The sequence below is a fragment of the Lepidochelys olivacea genome (genome assembly GCF_965140295.1).
Source record: "Lepidochelys olivacea isolate rLepOli2 genome assembly, chromosome: 1".
NCBI classification, from domain to species: domain Eukaryota; kingdom Metazoa; phylum Chordata; order Testudines; family Cheloniidae; genus Lepidochelys; species Lepidochelys olivacea.
Window position 1 is genome coordinate 35,703,740 of NC_140411.1, and position 16,941 is coordinate 35,720,680.

General features: G+C 39.9%; 1 protein-coding gene across 3 annotated transcripts in view; it reads right to left on the reverse strand.

The window, feature by feature from the left end:
• PDGFD (platelet derived growth factor D) overlaps positions 1–16,941 on the reverse strand; it is a 187,609-nt gene that overhangs the window by 62,823 nt on the left and 107,845 nt on the right. For 2 of the 3 annotated variants that reach the window (XM_084629124.1, XM_084629126.1), the window contains exons 2-3: positions 11,008–11,212; positions 4,390–4,570 (exon numbers count right to left, since the gene is read on the reverse strand). In XM_084629124.1, coding sequence (XP_084485250.1) covers positions 4,390–4,570; positions 11,008–11,212 — 386 coding nt within the window. The remainder of the gene's footprint in view (positions 1–4,389; positions 4,571–11,007; positions 11,213–16,941) is intronic. The other variant, XM_084629125.1, reaches the window with a different exon arrangement.

Consider the following 16,941-nt stretch of genomic DNA (forward strand, 5'->3'; position numbering starts at 1 on the left):
TTTGCTTTCATGTTAAACATTTTAAGGAAATTGTTATTGATGACAGTTATTACTACTTTAATTAAACACCTTGCAGCCCGATCCTGCAATCATCATTTGCATGATTAGATCCACAGAAGATAGATAATGTGACTAATCATTTGACAGAGAGACATTTGTTTGAGTAGGAGTGGCAGCATCAGGACCTTGTTTTGTTTTCTGAGGCCTTGTCTACACTACTGGGGTGAGTCGACCTAAGTTACCCTACTCCAGCTGGAGTTAAAGTAACTTAGGTCGACTTAATGCAATGCCTACAACACTCTGTGTCGACAGGAGACGCTCTCCTGTTGACTTACCTTACTCCTCTCATTCCGGTGGAGTACTGGAGTTGACCAGAGAGCACTCTGTGGTTGATTTAGCAGGTCTTCACTAGAGCCACTAAATTGACCCCCCTCTGCATCGATCACAACAGCGTGGTTCCCCAGTAAGCATAGACATGACCTAAATATGCTTAGTTTGTTGGTGTTTCTTTGAAAGTCTTAATGGGACAGAGCCGAACTGTTTAAATCCAGCATTTGGGCTCCATTTGTCTTCTAATCAGAATTGATCAAAAATCTGACAAAAACCAGCAATTAATTTTCATGAACAAGTCTGTGATTTTTCTTTCTGTTTTTTGACTAGTGTTATTACTAGATAATCAGACAGGGAGTGTGTATCTTGTATTACTAGGAAGAATATAATTCTCTATCAAATTCCCTAGGATGGGTCAAAATTTCTCATTTCTGTGAAATTCTATTGGACTCTTCCTCGAAAGAAGTTTCATTTAAAACAAACAAAAACCACTTTGGATATGGTGTAGCGACACCCTATTCAGTTTTATATTGGTATAATTCCATAGACTTCAGTGGAGTTACTCCTCATTAACAATGGGGTACATCAGATTTATTTTGCAATGTTAGCCACAAAAAATGAAAACTGTATAAAACCCCTGAATTTTCACATTTCTTGAATGGTGTTATAGAGAAGAGCAGAACAAAAATTAAAATAAAAATAGAATTTGTTTTGATGCCTTACTCTGTTGACTTTCCTTTTTCAATACATTTTCTAGCTTTGTTGGAACATTTGTCGCCAGTAATACTTAAAATCAAAGTTCCCAAATATGCATTGAATTTAGAGGCCAGTTAGGGTATACAGTAACTATGTATTAATGTCAATATATAACGGATATATGCCTCTTGTAAAACAGACAAGCCAAAAATAATGACTTCAATTATCAGCTGGAATTAAACATTTTCTAATTATCCCATTTAATCAAAATCAGATACAAGATTGAGAATTTTAATTTAAAGCATCCACTTTTAATTTTGTTGGCATTTGTTCATGGACTACTTCCTGATTATTACTTTATACATTCATGATAGTATGTTTTTAAAATTCAGGGCCCGATTCTGCTCATTTCCACAAGCAGTCCTACTGGTATGTATGAAACTACTTACGTGAGTGGGGATTTCTTGCATGTGTAGCAATGTGATTTTTCATTTTAACTCCCTACATCACATTGTGCCTGATTGTGTGTACCTAATGCTTACTCAACTCAATATAACTATGAGTCAGATCCTTCACTGGAAGTAGTTCTATTGAAGTTAAGACAGGTATAACGGCTGAAGGTTTAGTGCTTCATTTTCAATGCAAATACTATACACTTGCAGTAATTTAATTATACAAAATATGGGAGTCAGATGAGCCTAAGGATTCCCCAGAGGTATGCATGCGCTTAAGCATGGACCAGGGCATTTATATTTTTAAGGGAAATAAGTGAAGCAACATCCCCTCCCCACCACCACCTAAAAATCCTTTCAAAAACCAACCACACAGTGGAAAAGAAGATCAAGAAAGGAGGCTTTTCAAACAATTTTGCAGGCTAAATCCAGCTCATGGATAACAGCTGGCACGGGTGATATCTAGACTGGTTTGATGCTTGTGCTCTAGGCCTGTGAAGCTTGAAGAAAAAGGAGGTTTTATAAGAAAATATAGGGAGAAAGAGGTGCCTGTGTTGAGCTGGCAATTGCACTGCAATAATAGTTTTGCAGTGTGACCATGCAACATCTGTGCACAAACTGGGCCTTTACATGCCTAAGTACCTGTTTATGTATAATGACTCATTTTACGTGAGCATGTCCATATGCATAGGTGCAACTTTAGTAGTTGCATTTCAAAACCCTGTTTGTAAACATGACCCCTTCCTGTTTATGGCTATTTTTTTGTTTCTTCAAATGGGAAGAATGGAAGGAGAGCACAGTTGGAATGTACTAGAAGAGGTGATAACAAACATAGCTCTTTGTTCTTGTTGAACAATATATGCATTGCAGTGCCTCAATATGTGCCACATGCAGAGTGGTGAACTGACAAACAAGCTTATATGCACCAGTTGAAATTAATTTAACTAGTGTCCATGGGTTGTTTTTTTTAAATAAAGTTGTGCGCATTTGTTACCAGAAAGGTTTCCCAAGGAAGTTCCAAAAATAGCCTAATGATGGAAATGGCCGTGGAGCAAAGAAAAAAGCAATTTAAATATTTTTTATTTCATCTGATGCATCATATGTTTATGCATGGTCCAATAATATTTTCTAACTTGCTGCCTGCAAATGCATGCTGAGTTCAACCTTCAGGGGTCAGCAGCGTGCAGTATATCCATTGTACGTACTCAGTCCTGAGAGACTGTGAAGACTACCAACTAAGGGCTGAGTCTGCTGACTATTAATCCTATGGATCTTCAAATGGACAATTTAAACTTTGAGCAGCAGCTAAAGCCATTTCATCCTCATGACTACCACCTGTCCCCTACAGATTTCTCTCTTCTGAGAAAAAGAACATTTCATTTTAAGAGTGTGTTAGGAGAATATTCTCTCACATATACTAGCTAAACGGCACAACATTCTGTTTGCTCACTCTAAGCATTAGGTATAGTAACTACACTTCGAGCTTTCTAGTGCGGAATATCCTCTGCTTGAATGATAATGTTCATTTTCTCAAAACCCAGGTGTCCTATATGAACTATACATAGTCGCTATGTAAAGCTATCTAATTGTAACAGAGGTTTTCCGGAAATATTAAATACACATGATGTAAAAGGGGCTGCTTCACTGCTTAAATGTTTATGCATTGTGGTACTCCATGGACTGCAACAACATAAATGTTAGCCTTGCTAGATTACGTTCAAATCAAGCTCCAGATTCTTGTCATCCTTACTCACATGGAGTAGTGTTTTACTCCATGAGTAGGCCCAGTGTTTAAATACACGGAAGCAGCATCTGGCTCTGAATTTGCAATATATCTCCCATATTTAGGCATGGAATGGGCTCAGTGTACAATAGTATACGCTCACACAAAAGCCATTAGCTGAAGTGAAATGGTGTAAATAGTGGATTTTTCCTAGGACAAGTTTAACCTTATTGCTAACAGGAATAAGAAAGCCTGAATACATAACACTGGATTGAATAAAAGAAATCTGGATTGTGAAGGATATGAAAACATAATGACGTCAGGATAGTAAGTTGCCACCTGATTGCAAAACTCACCTCTGTTCAGCTATATTGCACCCAAAGGATTATAATATTATTGAGGGCAATACATTGAAAACACATTTGTTTCAAAATCTACTTAGACTAATTAATATTCCTGCTTCTTTAAAAACAGAGGGCTTTCATCTCATCAAGTCGGTGTGTTCTGCAATGACAATACCACTACATAATACAAAGAACGATAGAGCTTATAACAACAGTTTGAACCTTAACACACAAGAGAACTCTCCCCGGGGCTCCCGCCAGCTTCTCTGGGATTGGTTGTGTTACCAGACTGGATGCCTCGCGGCGTCCATCTCCACCACTCCGGATTCGGGGATCTGAACCCAACTCCCTTTCGATCGGCTGAGGGCAACGGAGGCCATCGCCTGTCCCTTCGGAACGGCGCTCGCCTATCTCTTAGGACCGACTGACCCATGTGTGTTAAAGTCCTGACTTCTTGCTTAGAATCAGTCAAAACCTCCTGACAGTACTTTTCTTTGATGTCAAATGAGAATCAAAATGGAGTTTAAACAGCAACTATTTCAACTGTCATTGCTGTGGTGTTTGTCAGTACATTGGAATTGCAGCCTCAGTGCAGAAAGTGTTAGTGTTTCTGAAACATATTATTAGTGTAAGTCTTGTGATGGACTTGTCTTTAGTTTATATTTAATAACAGGATGTCAAAACTGCTTTTATCTATGCCTTATGTAGTTTGCTGGAAGGAAAGTATTTACAGTTAATTAATGTTGTGATTAGCTGTAGTTAGCTATGTCATCCAGTCTCCAAGTATTGCTGTTCTTTCACACTCTGGAATGTTTTGTATCAACTAAGTAGTTAAGTTACTTACCACAAGGGAATAATAAATCTTGAATCCAGGTTTAGCCACAAAATAGTCATCGGATTTGAAGGTTATCTTTATTTGGTTTGTTTTGGATGTTATTCTTGGAGGAATTTCCTTGTGACCACACCACCGTCCTCGGATAACTGTGCTAGTTTCAGATAGATCTTCCACCTCCACGAAGTCATACCTGCAGATCAGTTTGATAATTTAATAAATTCTCATTACATAAAGCTGCTGCTGCTGCTACACAGGAACACTGCTCAAAAAATTGGTCAAATGTACATTGGTTTCCACTATGAAACACTTGATTAAAAATTACAGATGGTGAAAATACTAGCATAGTGCATGATATGTTGAGCTCAAAGTTACTTTCTAAGAATATTAAATACGTAGGGTGGTGGTATGTGTTGTTGTTTGTCGGGTTTTTTAGCTGTTGGGAGTGAAAGCGTACAGCATTCCCTACCATGCTGCAATGAGGATGCTTTTACAGACATTTTTCCTTGCTATAAAATAACCATACCACATTTGTTTTATATAGCTAGTAAACAGCCTGTAAATTTAACACAATATTATTTAAGGAACAGAACAATTTTGATTTTGGGCAGACATAAACTAGATCAAGATAGTAGTTACAGCAATGAGGCATTTTGGGATGATTACCTTAACTGACACAGGGAATTTAGGCTGTATATGTAATGACGCCCCCTAGTTAGGTCATCTGCAGGGACTGAACCCGTGACCTCCATTGCTTGAGCTAACTAAGTCCATTGACTCATAAACCTCTATACATAGTCTAGCCACTAGAGGGAAACAAAGAGCCACACTGTGTTAGCATAGGTCAGAGGTTCTCAAACTGTGAGACGGGACCCCAAAGTGAGTTGTGACCCCATTTTAATGGGGTTGCCGGGGCCAGCATTAGACTCACTGGAGTCTGGGCTGAAGACAAAGCTTGAGCCCAGCCACCCAGGGCTGAAGTCAAAGCCCAAGGGGTTCAGCCCAGGGCGATGGGGCTCGGGCTCCAGCCCACCCCGCCTAGGGTCATGCAGTATTTTTTGTTGGCAGCAGGGGGTCGCAGTGCAATGAAGTTTGAGAATCACTGACATAGGTTACATATAGCTATAGTAGGATCAGACTGTTCATATATTTTTGTCAGTAGCTTGTACAGTTTATTGAGTTTTCCATAGTCTTCCTGTGGATGACAAAAGGGCAGCAATCAAAGTCCTGATCCAAAGCTTACTGACAACAATGATATTTCAACAATTGATTTCAATGCAGCTGGGTCACGCCCCAAGTGTTCCATTCAGCCTGTGGCAGAAAGCCGGAGACAAGGAAGACAGTGAGGTCTAGTGAAGAGAGCGAAGAGGATGTTTATGAGCGATAGCGGTCTTCAGATACTTGAAAGGCTGCCATAGAAAGATGGAGAAAAGTTGTCCCCTCTTGCCACAGAGAGTAGGACAAGAGGCAATGGGTTCAAACTACAGCACAGCAGATTAAGATTAAATCAAACAGTTAAGTAAAAAGAGAAAAGGAGTACTCACGAAAGCTTATGCTCTAATAAATTTGTTAGTCTCTAAGGTGCCACAAGTACTCCTTTTCTTTTTGCGAATACAGACTAACACGGCTGCTACTCTGAAACCTTAAGTAAAAAAGTTCACCTTTTCAGCTCCCAGCCCCAAATGAGTTTCAAGCCCATTTAAATTTCATAGTAAGTAACTTAAAATTAGTAACATAAATGAAAAATGTGAAAGTAAACAACCAGGAGATTTCTGGGGAAAGGATTCAGAGTAGCAGCCGTGTTAGTTTGTATTTGCAAAAAGAAAAGGAGAACTTTTGGCACCTTAGAGACTAACCAATTTATCTGAGCATAAGCTTTCGTGAGCTACAGCTCACTTCATCGGATGCATTCAGTGGAAAATACAGTGGGGAGATTTATATACACAGAGAACATGAAACAATGGGTGTTACCATACACACTGTAAGGAGAGTGATCACTTAAGGTGAGCTATTACCAGCAGGAGAGCGGGGTGGGCGGGAACCTTTTGTAGTGATAATCAAGGTGGGCCATTTCCAGCAGCTGACAAGAATGTCTGAAGAACCGTGGGAGGTGGGTGGGGGGAACAAAAAAAGGGGAAATAGTTTTACTTTGTGTAATGACCCATCCACTCCCAGTCTCTATTCAAGCCTAAGTTAATTGTATCCAGTTTGCAAATTAATTCCAATTCAGTAGTCTCTCGTTGGAGTCTGTTTTTGAAGTTTTTTTGTTGAAGAATTGCCGCTTTTAGGTCTCTAATCGAGCGACCAAAGAGACTGAAGTGTTGTCCAACTGGTTTTTGAATGTTCTAATTCTTGACATCTGATTTTTGTCCATTTATTCTTTTACGTAGAGACTGTCCAGTTTGACCAATGTACATGGCAGAGGGGCATTGCTGGCACATGATGGCATATATCACATTGGTAGATGTGCAGGTGAACGTGCCTCTGATAGTGTGGCTGATCTTATTAGGCCCTGTGATGGTGTCCCCGAATAGATATGTGGGCACAGTTGGCAACGGGCTTTGTTGCAAGGATAGGTTCCTGGGTTAGTGGTTCTGTTGTGTGGTGTGTGGTTGCTGGCGAGTATTTGCTTCAGGTTGGGGGGCTGTCTGTAAGCAAGGACTGGCCTGTCTCCCAAGATCTGTGAGAGTGATGGGTCGTCCTTCAGGATAAGTTATAGATCCTTGATGATGCGCTGGAGAGGTTTTAGTTGGGGGCTGAAGGTGATGGCTAGTGGCATTCTGTTATTTTCTTTGTTGGGCCTGTCCTGTAGTAGGTGACTTCTGGGTACTCTTCTGGCTCTGTCAATCTGTTTCCTCACTTCAGCAGGTGGGTATTGCATTTGTAAGAATGCTTGATAGAGATCTTGTAGGTGTTTGTCTCTGTCTGAGGGGTTGGAGCAAATCCAGTTGGATCGTAGAGCTTGGCTGTAGACAATGGATCGTGTGGTGTGGTCTGGGTGAAAGCTGGAGGCATGTAGGTAGGAATAGTGGTCAGTAGGTTTCCGGTGTAGAGTGGTGTTTATGTCACCATCGCTTATTAGCACCATAGTGTCCAGGAAGTGGATCTCTTGTGTGGACTGGACAAGGCTGAGGTTGATGGTGGGATGGAAATTGTTGAAATCATGGTGGAATTCCTCAAGGGCTTCTTTTCCATGGGTCCAGATGATGAAGATGTCATCAGTGTAGTGCAAGTAGAGTAGGGGCATTAGGGGACGAGAGCTGAGGAAGTGTTGTTCTAAGTCAGCCATAAAAATGTTGACATACTGTGGGGCTATGCGGGTACTCGTAGCAGTGCTGCTGATTTGAAGGTATACATTGTCCCCAAATGTGAAATAGTTATGGGTGAGGACAAAGTCACAAAGGTCAGCCACCAGGTTTGCCATGACATTATCGGGGATACTGTTCCTGACGGCTTGCAGTCCATCTTTGTGTGGAATGTTGGTGTAGAGGGCTTCTACATCCATAGTGGCCAGGATGATGTTTTCAGGAAGATCATCAATGGACTGTAGTTTCCTCAGGAAATCAGTGGTGTCTCGAAGATAGCTGGGAGTGCTGGTAGTGTAGGGCCTGAGGAGGGAGTCTACATAGCCAGACAATCCTGCTGTCAGGGTGGCAATGCCTGAGATGATGGGGCGCCCAGGATTTCCAGGTTTATGGATCTTGGGTAGCAGATAGAATACCCCAGACCAGGGTTCCAGGGGTGTGTCTATGCGGATTTGTTCTTGTGCTTTTTCAGGGAGTTTCTTGAGAAAATGGTATAGTTTCTTTTGGTAACCCTCAGTGGGATCAGAGGGTAATCACTTGTAGAAAGTGGTGTTGGAGAGCTGCCTAGAAGCCTCTTGTTCATATTCCGACCTATTCATGATGACAACGGCACCTCCTTTGTCAGCCTTTTTGATTATGGACACAGTTGGCAACGGACTTTGTTACACACCACACAACAGAACCAACTAACCCAGGAACCTATCCTTGCAACAAAGCCCGTGGCTAACATATCTATTCAGGGGACACCATCATAGGGCCTAGTCACATCAGCCACACTATCAGAGGCTCGTTCACCTGCACATCTACCAATGTGATATATGCCATCATGTGCCAGCAATGCCCTTCTGCCATGTACATTATTGGTCAAACTGGACAGTCTCTACATAAAAGAATGAATGGACACAAATCAGACGTCAAGAATTATAACATTCAAAAACCAGTTGGAGAACACTTCAATCTCTTTGGTCACTCGATTACAGACCTAAAAGCGGCAATTCTTCAACAAAAAAACTTCAAAAACAGACTCCAACGAGAGACTGCTGAATTGGAATTAATTTGCAAACTGGATACAATTAACTTAGGCTTGAATAGAGACTGGGAGTGGATGGGTCATTACACAAAGTAAAACTATTTCCCCTTGTTTATTCCCCCCTCCGACTCCCCATTGTTCCTCAGACGTTCTTGTCAACTGCTGGAAATGGCCCACCTTAATTATCATTACAAAAGGTTCCCCCCCCCTGCTCTCCTGCTGGTAATAGCTCACCTTAAGTGATCACTCTCCTTACAATGTGTATGGTAATACCCATTGTTTCATGTTCTCTATGTATATAAATCTCCCCACTGTATTTTCCACTGAATGCATCCAATGAAGTGAGCTGTAGTTTACAAAAGCTTATGCTCAAATAAATTGGTTAGTCTCTAAGGTGCCACAAGTACTCCTTTTCTTTTTGGGGAAAAGAGTAAGGGCCAAAGCAGGAGAAAGGAGGCTAAGGAGCAGAGGCCCCGATTCAGCTGTCCATTCAGCAAAGCACATAAGTATGTGTTTAACTTTAGGCACATGCTTTAATGTAAGAATGTGCTTGGATGTTTTGGTGAAGTAGGGCCAGAGAGAGCATCTGACAGTAAAACTGAGGACAAAATCAGATACCCTCCCCCCCAAAAAAAAAATTTCTCCAGAGTGGTAAAGTAATATTGTATGTTACTTACCAAAGGGTCTTTAACAAGCTTGGAAGTCATTCCAAGTAATACCCTGGGAGCTTCCTCATTCTAGTAGTAATATCATGTAAATAAAAGCCTTACAGGGCAAGGTTGTATTTCTATAAAGAATGGGATATTTTCTCAGCTTTTATAGGCACTACATATTCTGGAAGGTTTTTGCTTCTCTGCTTCATAAATTTGTAGCTTTTGAAAGCAGACAGATTCTCCGCAGCCATGGTCAAAATCCAGTATGTCGATAATGACTTGACTTCCCCTCACCATGTCATCACCTTTAATAGCCCTTTACAAGAGAACATTTCATCCTTTTCCACAGTAAATTAGATCCACGTTTCAAGGTTGAAATGATTTAAGGTCAGCCATAGTTTATACTCTATGTAAAATGTTAACAGGCCGTTTCCATGGGCATTAGTCTCTGCATTCCGGCATAGCCTCTGAGGTCCTAGAAGGTAACTATTATTACACTGTAATTGCTCTCACACCAACAATGACAGAGCAGAGTAAAAGCTGCCAAGATCATAAACATACAGAGAAGGATGGCCAGGTTGAGTCTGCATTCTTTTGTCATTAACTGAAAAACAAACTGACTGGAATGGTTCTCTCAGTTCATTGGTAATGCAGAACATTACCAATTGAAAAATAATAATAAAACCACACAGACTCACCAAAGCCTCTAAATGCAAATTAACTGAATAAGATGCTGGGAGAAGACATGAAAGCGGGTGGGAGTAGAAAGAAAACAACACAGGTTTTCTGGTTAGGTGTAGCGATAAGTAATAACAGTCAGACAGAGTGCCAATACTGCTGCACAGCAATCTGGCTTCTGAAGATGTGCCCTGGAAAGTGTCTGGGAAGGCTTGAGGCCTTCCCTCCCACACTAAATACACCCTGAACAACAAAAACATGAACATCAGAAACATTTGTATTAGTTTATTTTATTAATTATCGGCCAAATTCAACTGTATGTTCTGGTGATGAAAAGCTATAAACCTGGTCTAACCAGCCCCGTCAACTGAGCTTATAGCTGCTTTGCATCACCACAGTGGTACAAAGCAGACAGAGTATACCGCTGACTCTGGAGCTATATTTCAACCACCTAGAACAAATTATACGGAGATGCAAATAATAATTAAAGAGAGCTAACAGCCAGTCAATCATTCTGGCCATATAATTCCCAGAGCACAGCACACAGTTCCCCTACCCCTGCTCTTCCCTGTCTGCCTCTTCCCTCGCAGCAAATACCCAGCTTTCTAAACTGACATACTGAAGAAAAATGTGTTTCGCATAACTGAAAAAAGAAACATCCATTGTCCTTAGTTACAGTGGGCAAAACCCCATTCTTTTAGCATTTGTGCAGGGAGCCAGCAGTGCCTAAGACTCGAGTGTGCTGCATTTAAAATACCAGGCGAGGACTTCAATTCACAGGAAACAGTTCAAGCCTGATGCAGGTAAGTTTATTCAGAGAGTTTGGTTTGTAGTGTTGGTAGCCAGATATCTCGTTAATCTGAAACGGAATCCCTAATGGACCCCTCCAAAGCACCATGCAAGACATTTGGTCAGCTGATTTTTAAAATGACATGATTAGCTCTCTGGATAGCTTTTCTCTCACCTGCAGATATCATTTTCTGGCTCCTCCAATCCAAACTGATTATCAAAGGCCAGCTGTATCCTTGTATTCCCTGTCGAGAGCAGCCGCCATGTCAGTAACAGGTTCCTTGGGTAGCTACTTGGGAAGCGAGGACTGTGGATGCAGCCATTTCCTCCGACACTGATGATCTCTTCTTTTCGGTACAAGTCTGTGAGGTGATTGCTCTCTGTTAGTAGTCACAACTTGTAGAAATTAGTATGATGCTCCACATACAGGAAGGCAAAAAAACAACAGTTTAACAACACAACAAGCATTATTTACATAGGAGGTGTCTAAGGAGCAGGGTTTAATGGCAGCTGTTGTTTAAATAGGGAAGCACAATCATGTTTCCCATTAATGTAAAGAACAGTCCCTGGCCTGACTCAGAACAGAAATAGTAACATCCATCTACATATAATCTCTGTGTTATGATTATATCTAATCTATCTATATGTTTTATTTACATTCTCTATCTCCCACCATTTTGCTCTTAAGGCAGAATTTACATCTCACAACTAGGGGAGAAAGACAGAGGCAAAGATGGAAACAAAACCTGATTCCCAAATTTTGTAAGCAGAATTTGAAAGAATCAGGGGGTAGATCCCCCCTGAAAGACAGAAATAATAATAAGGCTGTGAACATGCATGTGTGTGTCCCATTTCAAACAGTGTTACATCAATGCACTAATGAAACTTTTAGTGTGCACCAGTAGGGTCCACACGGACAGTTAGTGCATGACACAGTGGTGCGCAGCAGAATTTATGCCCCAGTTGGTGCACACTAACGTACCATGTAGACAAGCTCCAAGTACAAAAAACAGGAAATCCATGGTATGAAAACAATTCTCTAAAAGAGTTATTAATAGCAAATCCTTCCCCACCCCACAAATATTGGTGTGCTGCAGGGCAATGTGGGGGTCTATGGCACAAAGAGATGATCTGCAGTATAAAGTGACAAGAAAAAAATGTAAGAACCACCAGACATTGTCCATATATCAGCAACCAAAGTTATTTTTTCCCCTTCTTTTACAGAACAACTTCATGTTTGACTGAATACTTCTGAGCTCTTGGGGAAAAGGGGAATTTTGTAGGATACCCAAGAAAAACAGGAACTAAAAGAAATGGTGCAAACTCCATGGTAAGAAAATCTTTTTTTGTTTTTCCTTAGGTTGCTTTTCATTGGCTCATGACTGTAAATACCAAGCTGCATACAGTAAACGGAAACATTTTAATAGTTCATCACCTACTCTTCTGAGAAGTGAATAACTCTAGGTGCAAAACAATCTGAAACTTATACAAGCCTGGGTTGCTGGTATAACTATTATAAAAATGCTTTACTCAAACAATCTTCAAGATGAACTGTTCTCCCCGCATCTCCCCCAACTCACACTTTTCAAGTAAATAAGGACTTGAATCAGCAATGCACGGAGCACTCTGAAATGTTGAGCATTGTCAACTCCTATTGGAGTAAATAGAATTTGGATTGTTCAGTACTGCCAAACAGTGCTTAGCACGTTGCAGGACTGAGTCCTAATCAGCCAGTAAAAAGGATAACATTAAATGGTTAGTGGAAAGTTTTCATCTTAAAAAAATAGGGCCCAAATTCTGCAATTCTGAGTTAAGCAAAACTTCCATTAAAATCAACAAGAGTTTTACTAGATTAAGGATGGCAGAATTCAACCTACATTTGGGTGTGTTTGTACTTTTTCTAGCACAGCAAAGCACTGGCTATAATGAAGAAGTGTAATTCCCTTGTTAACAGATCACATTTAATTGCTGACCCAGCACTGTCCATGCTCCTAGTTGAAATGTTCCCTTCTCTAGTCAATCTTTACATAGGTTTACACCGCAGTTCTCACTTGCTGTGATTAGAATGTCAGAGGCAATATATTTTAATCGGGCTTCACAGTACGTTGGAAACAACTGTCCTTTGCTTTAACTAGTCTGCCTTTTCCCCCAGCTGAGAAAGATATGTTGCTAACATTCATCCACTCCACAGAAGATAGGCTTGCTTGCATTCTTTTTATTTAACCTGAAGCCTGGGATGTTCTGCCAGAAAATCAACCACACTTGAGTAAGTCAGCACTGAAACACAAATGTCTGATGGAACTCTGCAATATCCAGGTCAAACTTCTGAATCACATGTGCATGTACAAAGCAGGAAACTCCAGTTGGTTATAAACACCGGGTCTGCTACTCTTCACTAGGGACCCACTCAAAACCATCACCTGAAGTTTGAACTGAACACTTTTTGAGCTTTGAAATAGTTGGACTAACTCTTCTGACTCCCTCTCCCATACACTATGTTACAACCCCATGTGCTACCTTGCTTAATGGCTGGAGCAAAGACTGAATGTTGCTGATCTCTCATGGTACTTTCAACATCCTTTTGCAGAATTAAGTGGTTTAGAGCAGTGCTACTCAAAGTGGTGGTCCACGAACCGGTGCCGGTCCGTGAGCCATCAGCTGCCGGTCTGCACACACACTGGAAAAACAAATTGCCGGTCCCCCACGTCAGATAGCTTGAGAATCACTGGTTTAGAGAGGCTCTGAAACCTGGAGGTGCTTATCCAATCCAATCCAAACTGAGCCTTTGGAGGTTTGCCACTTACGACTCATCAGGCTGATGGGCACTAAGGAAACTGCTGGGGCGATGTGTGCAAACTAGTCACATTGTCTTACAACTTGTGCAGCGATACACAAAGCTTAAGTGATGAAGCCTTTAGAAGAAGGTAAACATAGGACTACCCGGAAACAGCAGGGGCACCCGTACCAATCAAGTACCATTCACGTGGGAGAGAATGGCAGAAAGAAATATTAGTCCAGGACAAAGGGATGCAGGATGCATACAAATCCATTATTTAAACAATAAAATAAAAAGTGGATTTTTTATTTAAATTGGAGTGTTTATTTTGTTATTAAATTATAATAAGTTTTTTCTTTTTTAAAAAAGAAACCTAAAATGAAATCTGAATTTAATACAACATATGTTAAGGCCTAAACTTATTATAATCTCTTAAAACTTTTAAATAAAAAATGAATATGCTGAATACATGACTGATCCTGTATCTAAAACTTCGGTTAAAGGCTGCTTTTCTATATAAAAAAGAATTGGGGGGGGGGGACACCTAACTTTTGAGGTCAAGCTTTATAAATATGGCACAATAAGCCCTGTATTAAGGGCTTGATCCTGTGGGGAACCCAGGAGACTGTGCTACTGGGTGTAAGATACCGGCAAAGTCATCACAGGTTTTGGGGCCTGGCCTCTGACTCCAGGAGACACCATCATGTATCTCAACAGAATCATTCACTGAGCCCACCTGGGTGATCTCATATTCCTATTTTACAGCTTCTCCCTACTTGAGTGCTGATTGGCTCAGTTCTCAAATTATGAATATTTAGGACTCCACCCATGATGGAAACTTTACTCTCCAGCTCAGGGAAAAACACTGATCTGCTTAGTAACTACCAGCCCTTGCTTCTGGATGGTTTTGGACACTTCGAGTAAATGGCCTTGTTCTGTCTCCTTTCATGTGTAACAGAGATACAAACAGAAATCCCTTAATTTCTCAACTGCCTCCTTCTGCCTCTAACTAAATAAAATAGCTCACGTTGGTTACATGAGCACAAGTCTGGGATTGTTGTTAGTTCTTTAATTTTTCTGGAGGAGGTGAGGTTGGGAGAGTTGAAAAACAAGGAAGAAGGAGAAGAGTGTGCAACCAGAAAAGAGCAACACTGGTGTCAAAGCAGGACACTGTGGGAAGAATGGATAACATACTTCAGAGAGCAGCCTCTAGTGTTGACTGCAACACCTGGGAACTGGAGGAAGAAAAATGCCATGGCTGCAGGTTGTAAAAAAGACCCTACTTGGGAATATTTTCAAGAAAACCCTGTCTTCTGGATAAAAAAGGAACATGGGCCAAATGTAAACAATGCAACAAAGAAATGCAAGGATTCATTGTCAGAATGAAACAACATTATGAAAAATAATCCTCAGAAGTCAAAGACTCTGAAGATGATTCGGACATGTCTGAAAAATCTGGATCAACCTGGTCGGTAAACTTATTTTTGCACCATTCTTATGGTTTTCCCACCATATCTTACTCAGCTAGTTAACAATCATTTAGATTATTGTCATAAATTTATGTTTTGGGTGGATTACTTATGAATTTCAAAATATTTGTGTTCAAAATGTAATTGACATGTTAGTTTGTTGTGGGAGTACTTATCAATTATGTTTTTACTGATGGCCTTCTAAAATTTATTATTCTCCGTGTAATCAAACATCCTTGGTGAAGATTTCCTGTTCGAAGGTGAAGTATTATTAGGTATTTATGAATTTTAACATTTTAAAATGTTTTTTCAATATATTTGGCATGTTCCTAGAGATGAAGATTTAGATAATCTTTATGATTTATTAATTATTTTCCCTATAAAACAGAGCTTAGAATAAAATATATCATTTAAACAGTTACAGTAAGAGAAATCTTTCATTAAAGACAGCCTAAGTAACTTAGGAGACTGTTGTCTCATTTACCAGAGACCTAGGAGAGCAGGAATTGAAGTGCCAGTCACTTTCGCTTAGGTATATGTGAAAATCCTCCCAGATCGACCTGAAATAATTAGTTTCACTTAGTTTAATTCACTGATTACACTTATTCCCTCTGTTTAGGAAATAATTTATCAGTAAATGTGAAACAAGGTTTGAGGAGTTTATGTATCCAAAATATTTAAGGTTGTTTTGTTTAAAAAAATAAATTGTATATGCTATTTTGTGTATTCAATTAAATTCCAGTTACCATTCTAATGCAGTTTTACTCAAATCATGAGCAAAAAGTTTATCATGTAGTAAATAAGCAATATATCATTTTCTAACACAGTAAAAACATACAATTAATAAGAATCTGAAAATATTAAGCTATAGAATTGCTTAAATAAATATAGTAATAGTGTAGCCTCCTAGGCAGCAAAAAGATGCACCAAATCTAGTATAAAATCTAGTAATCTAGGCTCTATTTAGCTGTAAATCAACATTTTAATGGTTATATCAACTAATAAGAATGCACCTTTCTTTAAAAAAAACCTAAAATACAAATGGAAAAGCTGATTACTATCAATGATTTAAATCAAGGCTTTCCACTTGGTGATTTAAATAAGTCCACCCTGAAGAGGTGGGCATTGGAATAGACTCAAACACCCTCTTTTCACCCAAAAATCTCTAAATTGTTCAACATCATGCGTTAATGCAATGCAATTTTATTTTGTGTAGTGATTGTCAAGCAAACTGTATTCCAAAATGCTTTCTGGGAGCAAATAAAAGACAACAGTGGGGTTAATATACCATATGGCAGAATTACTAAAAAGTATATAAAGGCATTTCACTGTGAATAAAATAATTTGACAAAACTCAGAGGTCATTAAAGAAATTGCAAAAAAGGGAGGCTATTCAAGATGGCAGGAACTATAGAGAAATTATTGCACATAAACTTCCCTATCTGATAAGAAAGACGAGAGGCTATTATTAGATGAGTAGGATGGGGAGCACAGAGAGACCAGGTTGGATGGATGAAATCTATAGAGTTGCAAAAACAAGGGGTTTCAGAGTAACAGCCGTGTTAGTCTGTATTCGCAAAAAGAAAAGGAGTACTTGTGGCACTTTAGAGACTAACCAATTTATATGAGCATAACCTTTCGTGAGCTACAGCTCACTTCATCCGATGCATACTGTGGAAAGTGTAGAAGATCTTTTTATACACACAAAGCATGAAAAAATACCTCCCCCCACCCCACTCTCCTGTCTGGACTCCAGCGAGAAACTGTTGAATTGGAATTCATTTGCAAATTGGATACAAATTAACTTAGGCTTGAATAGAGACTGGGAGTGGCTAAGTCATTATGCAAGGTAACCTATTTCCCC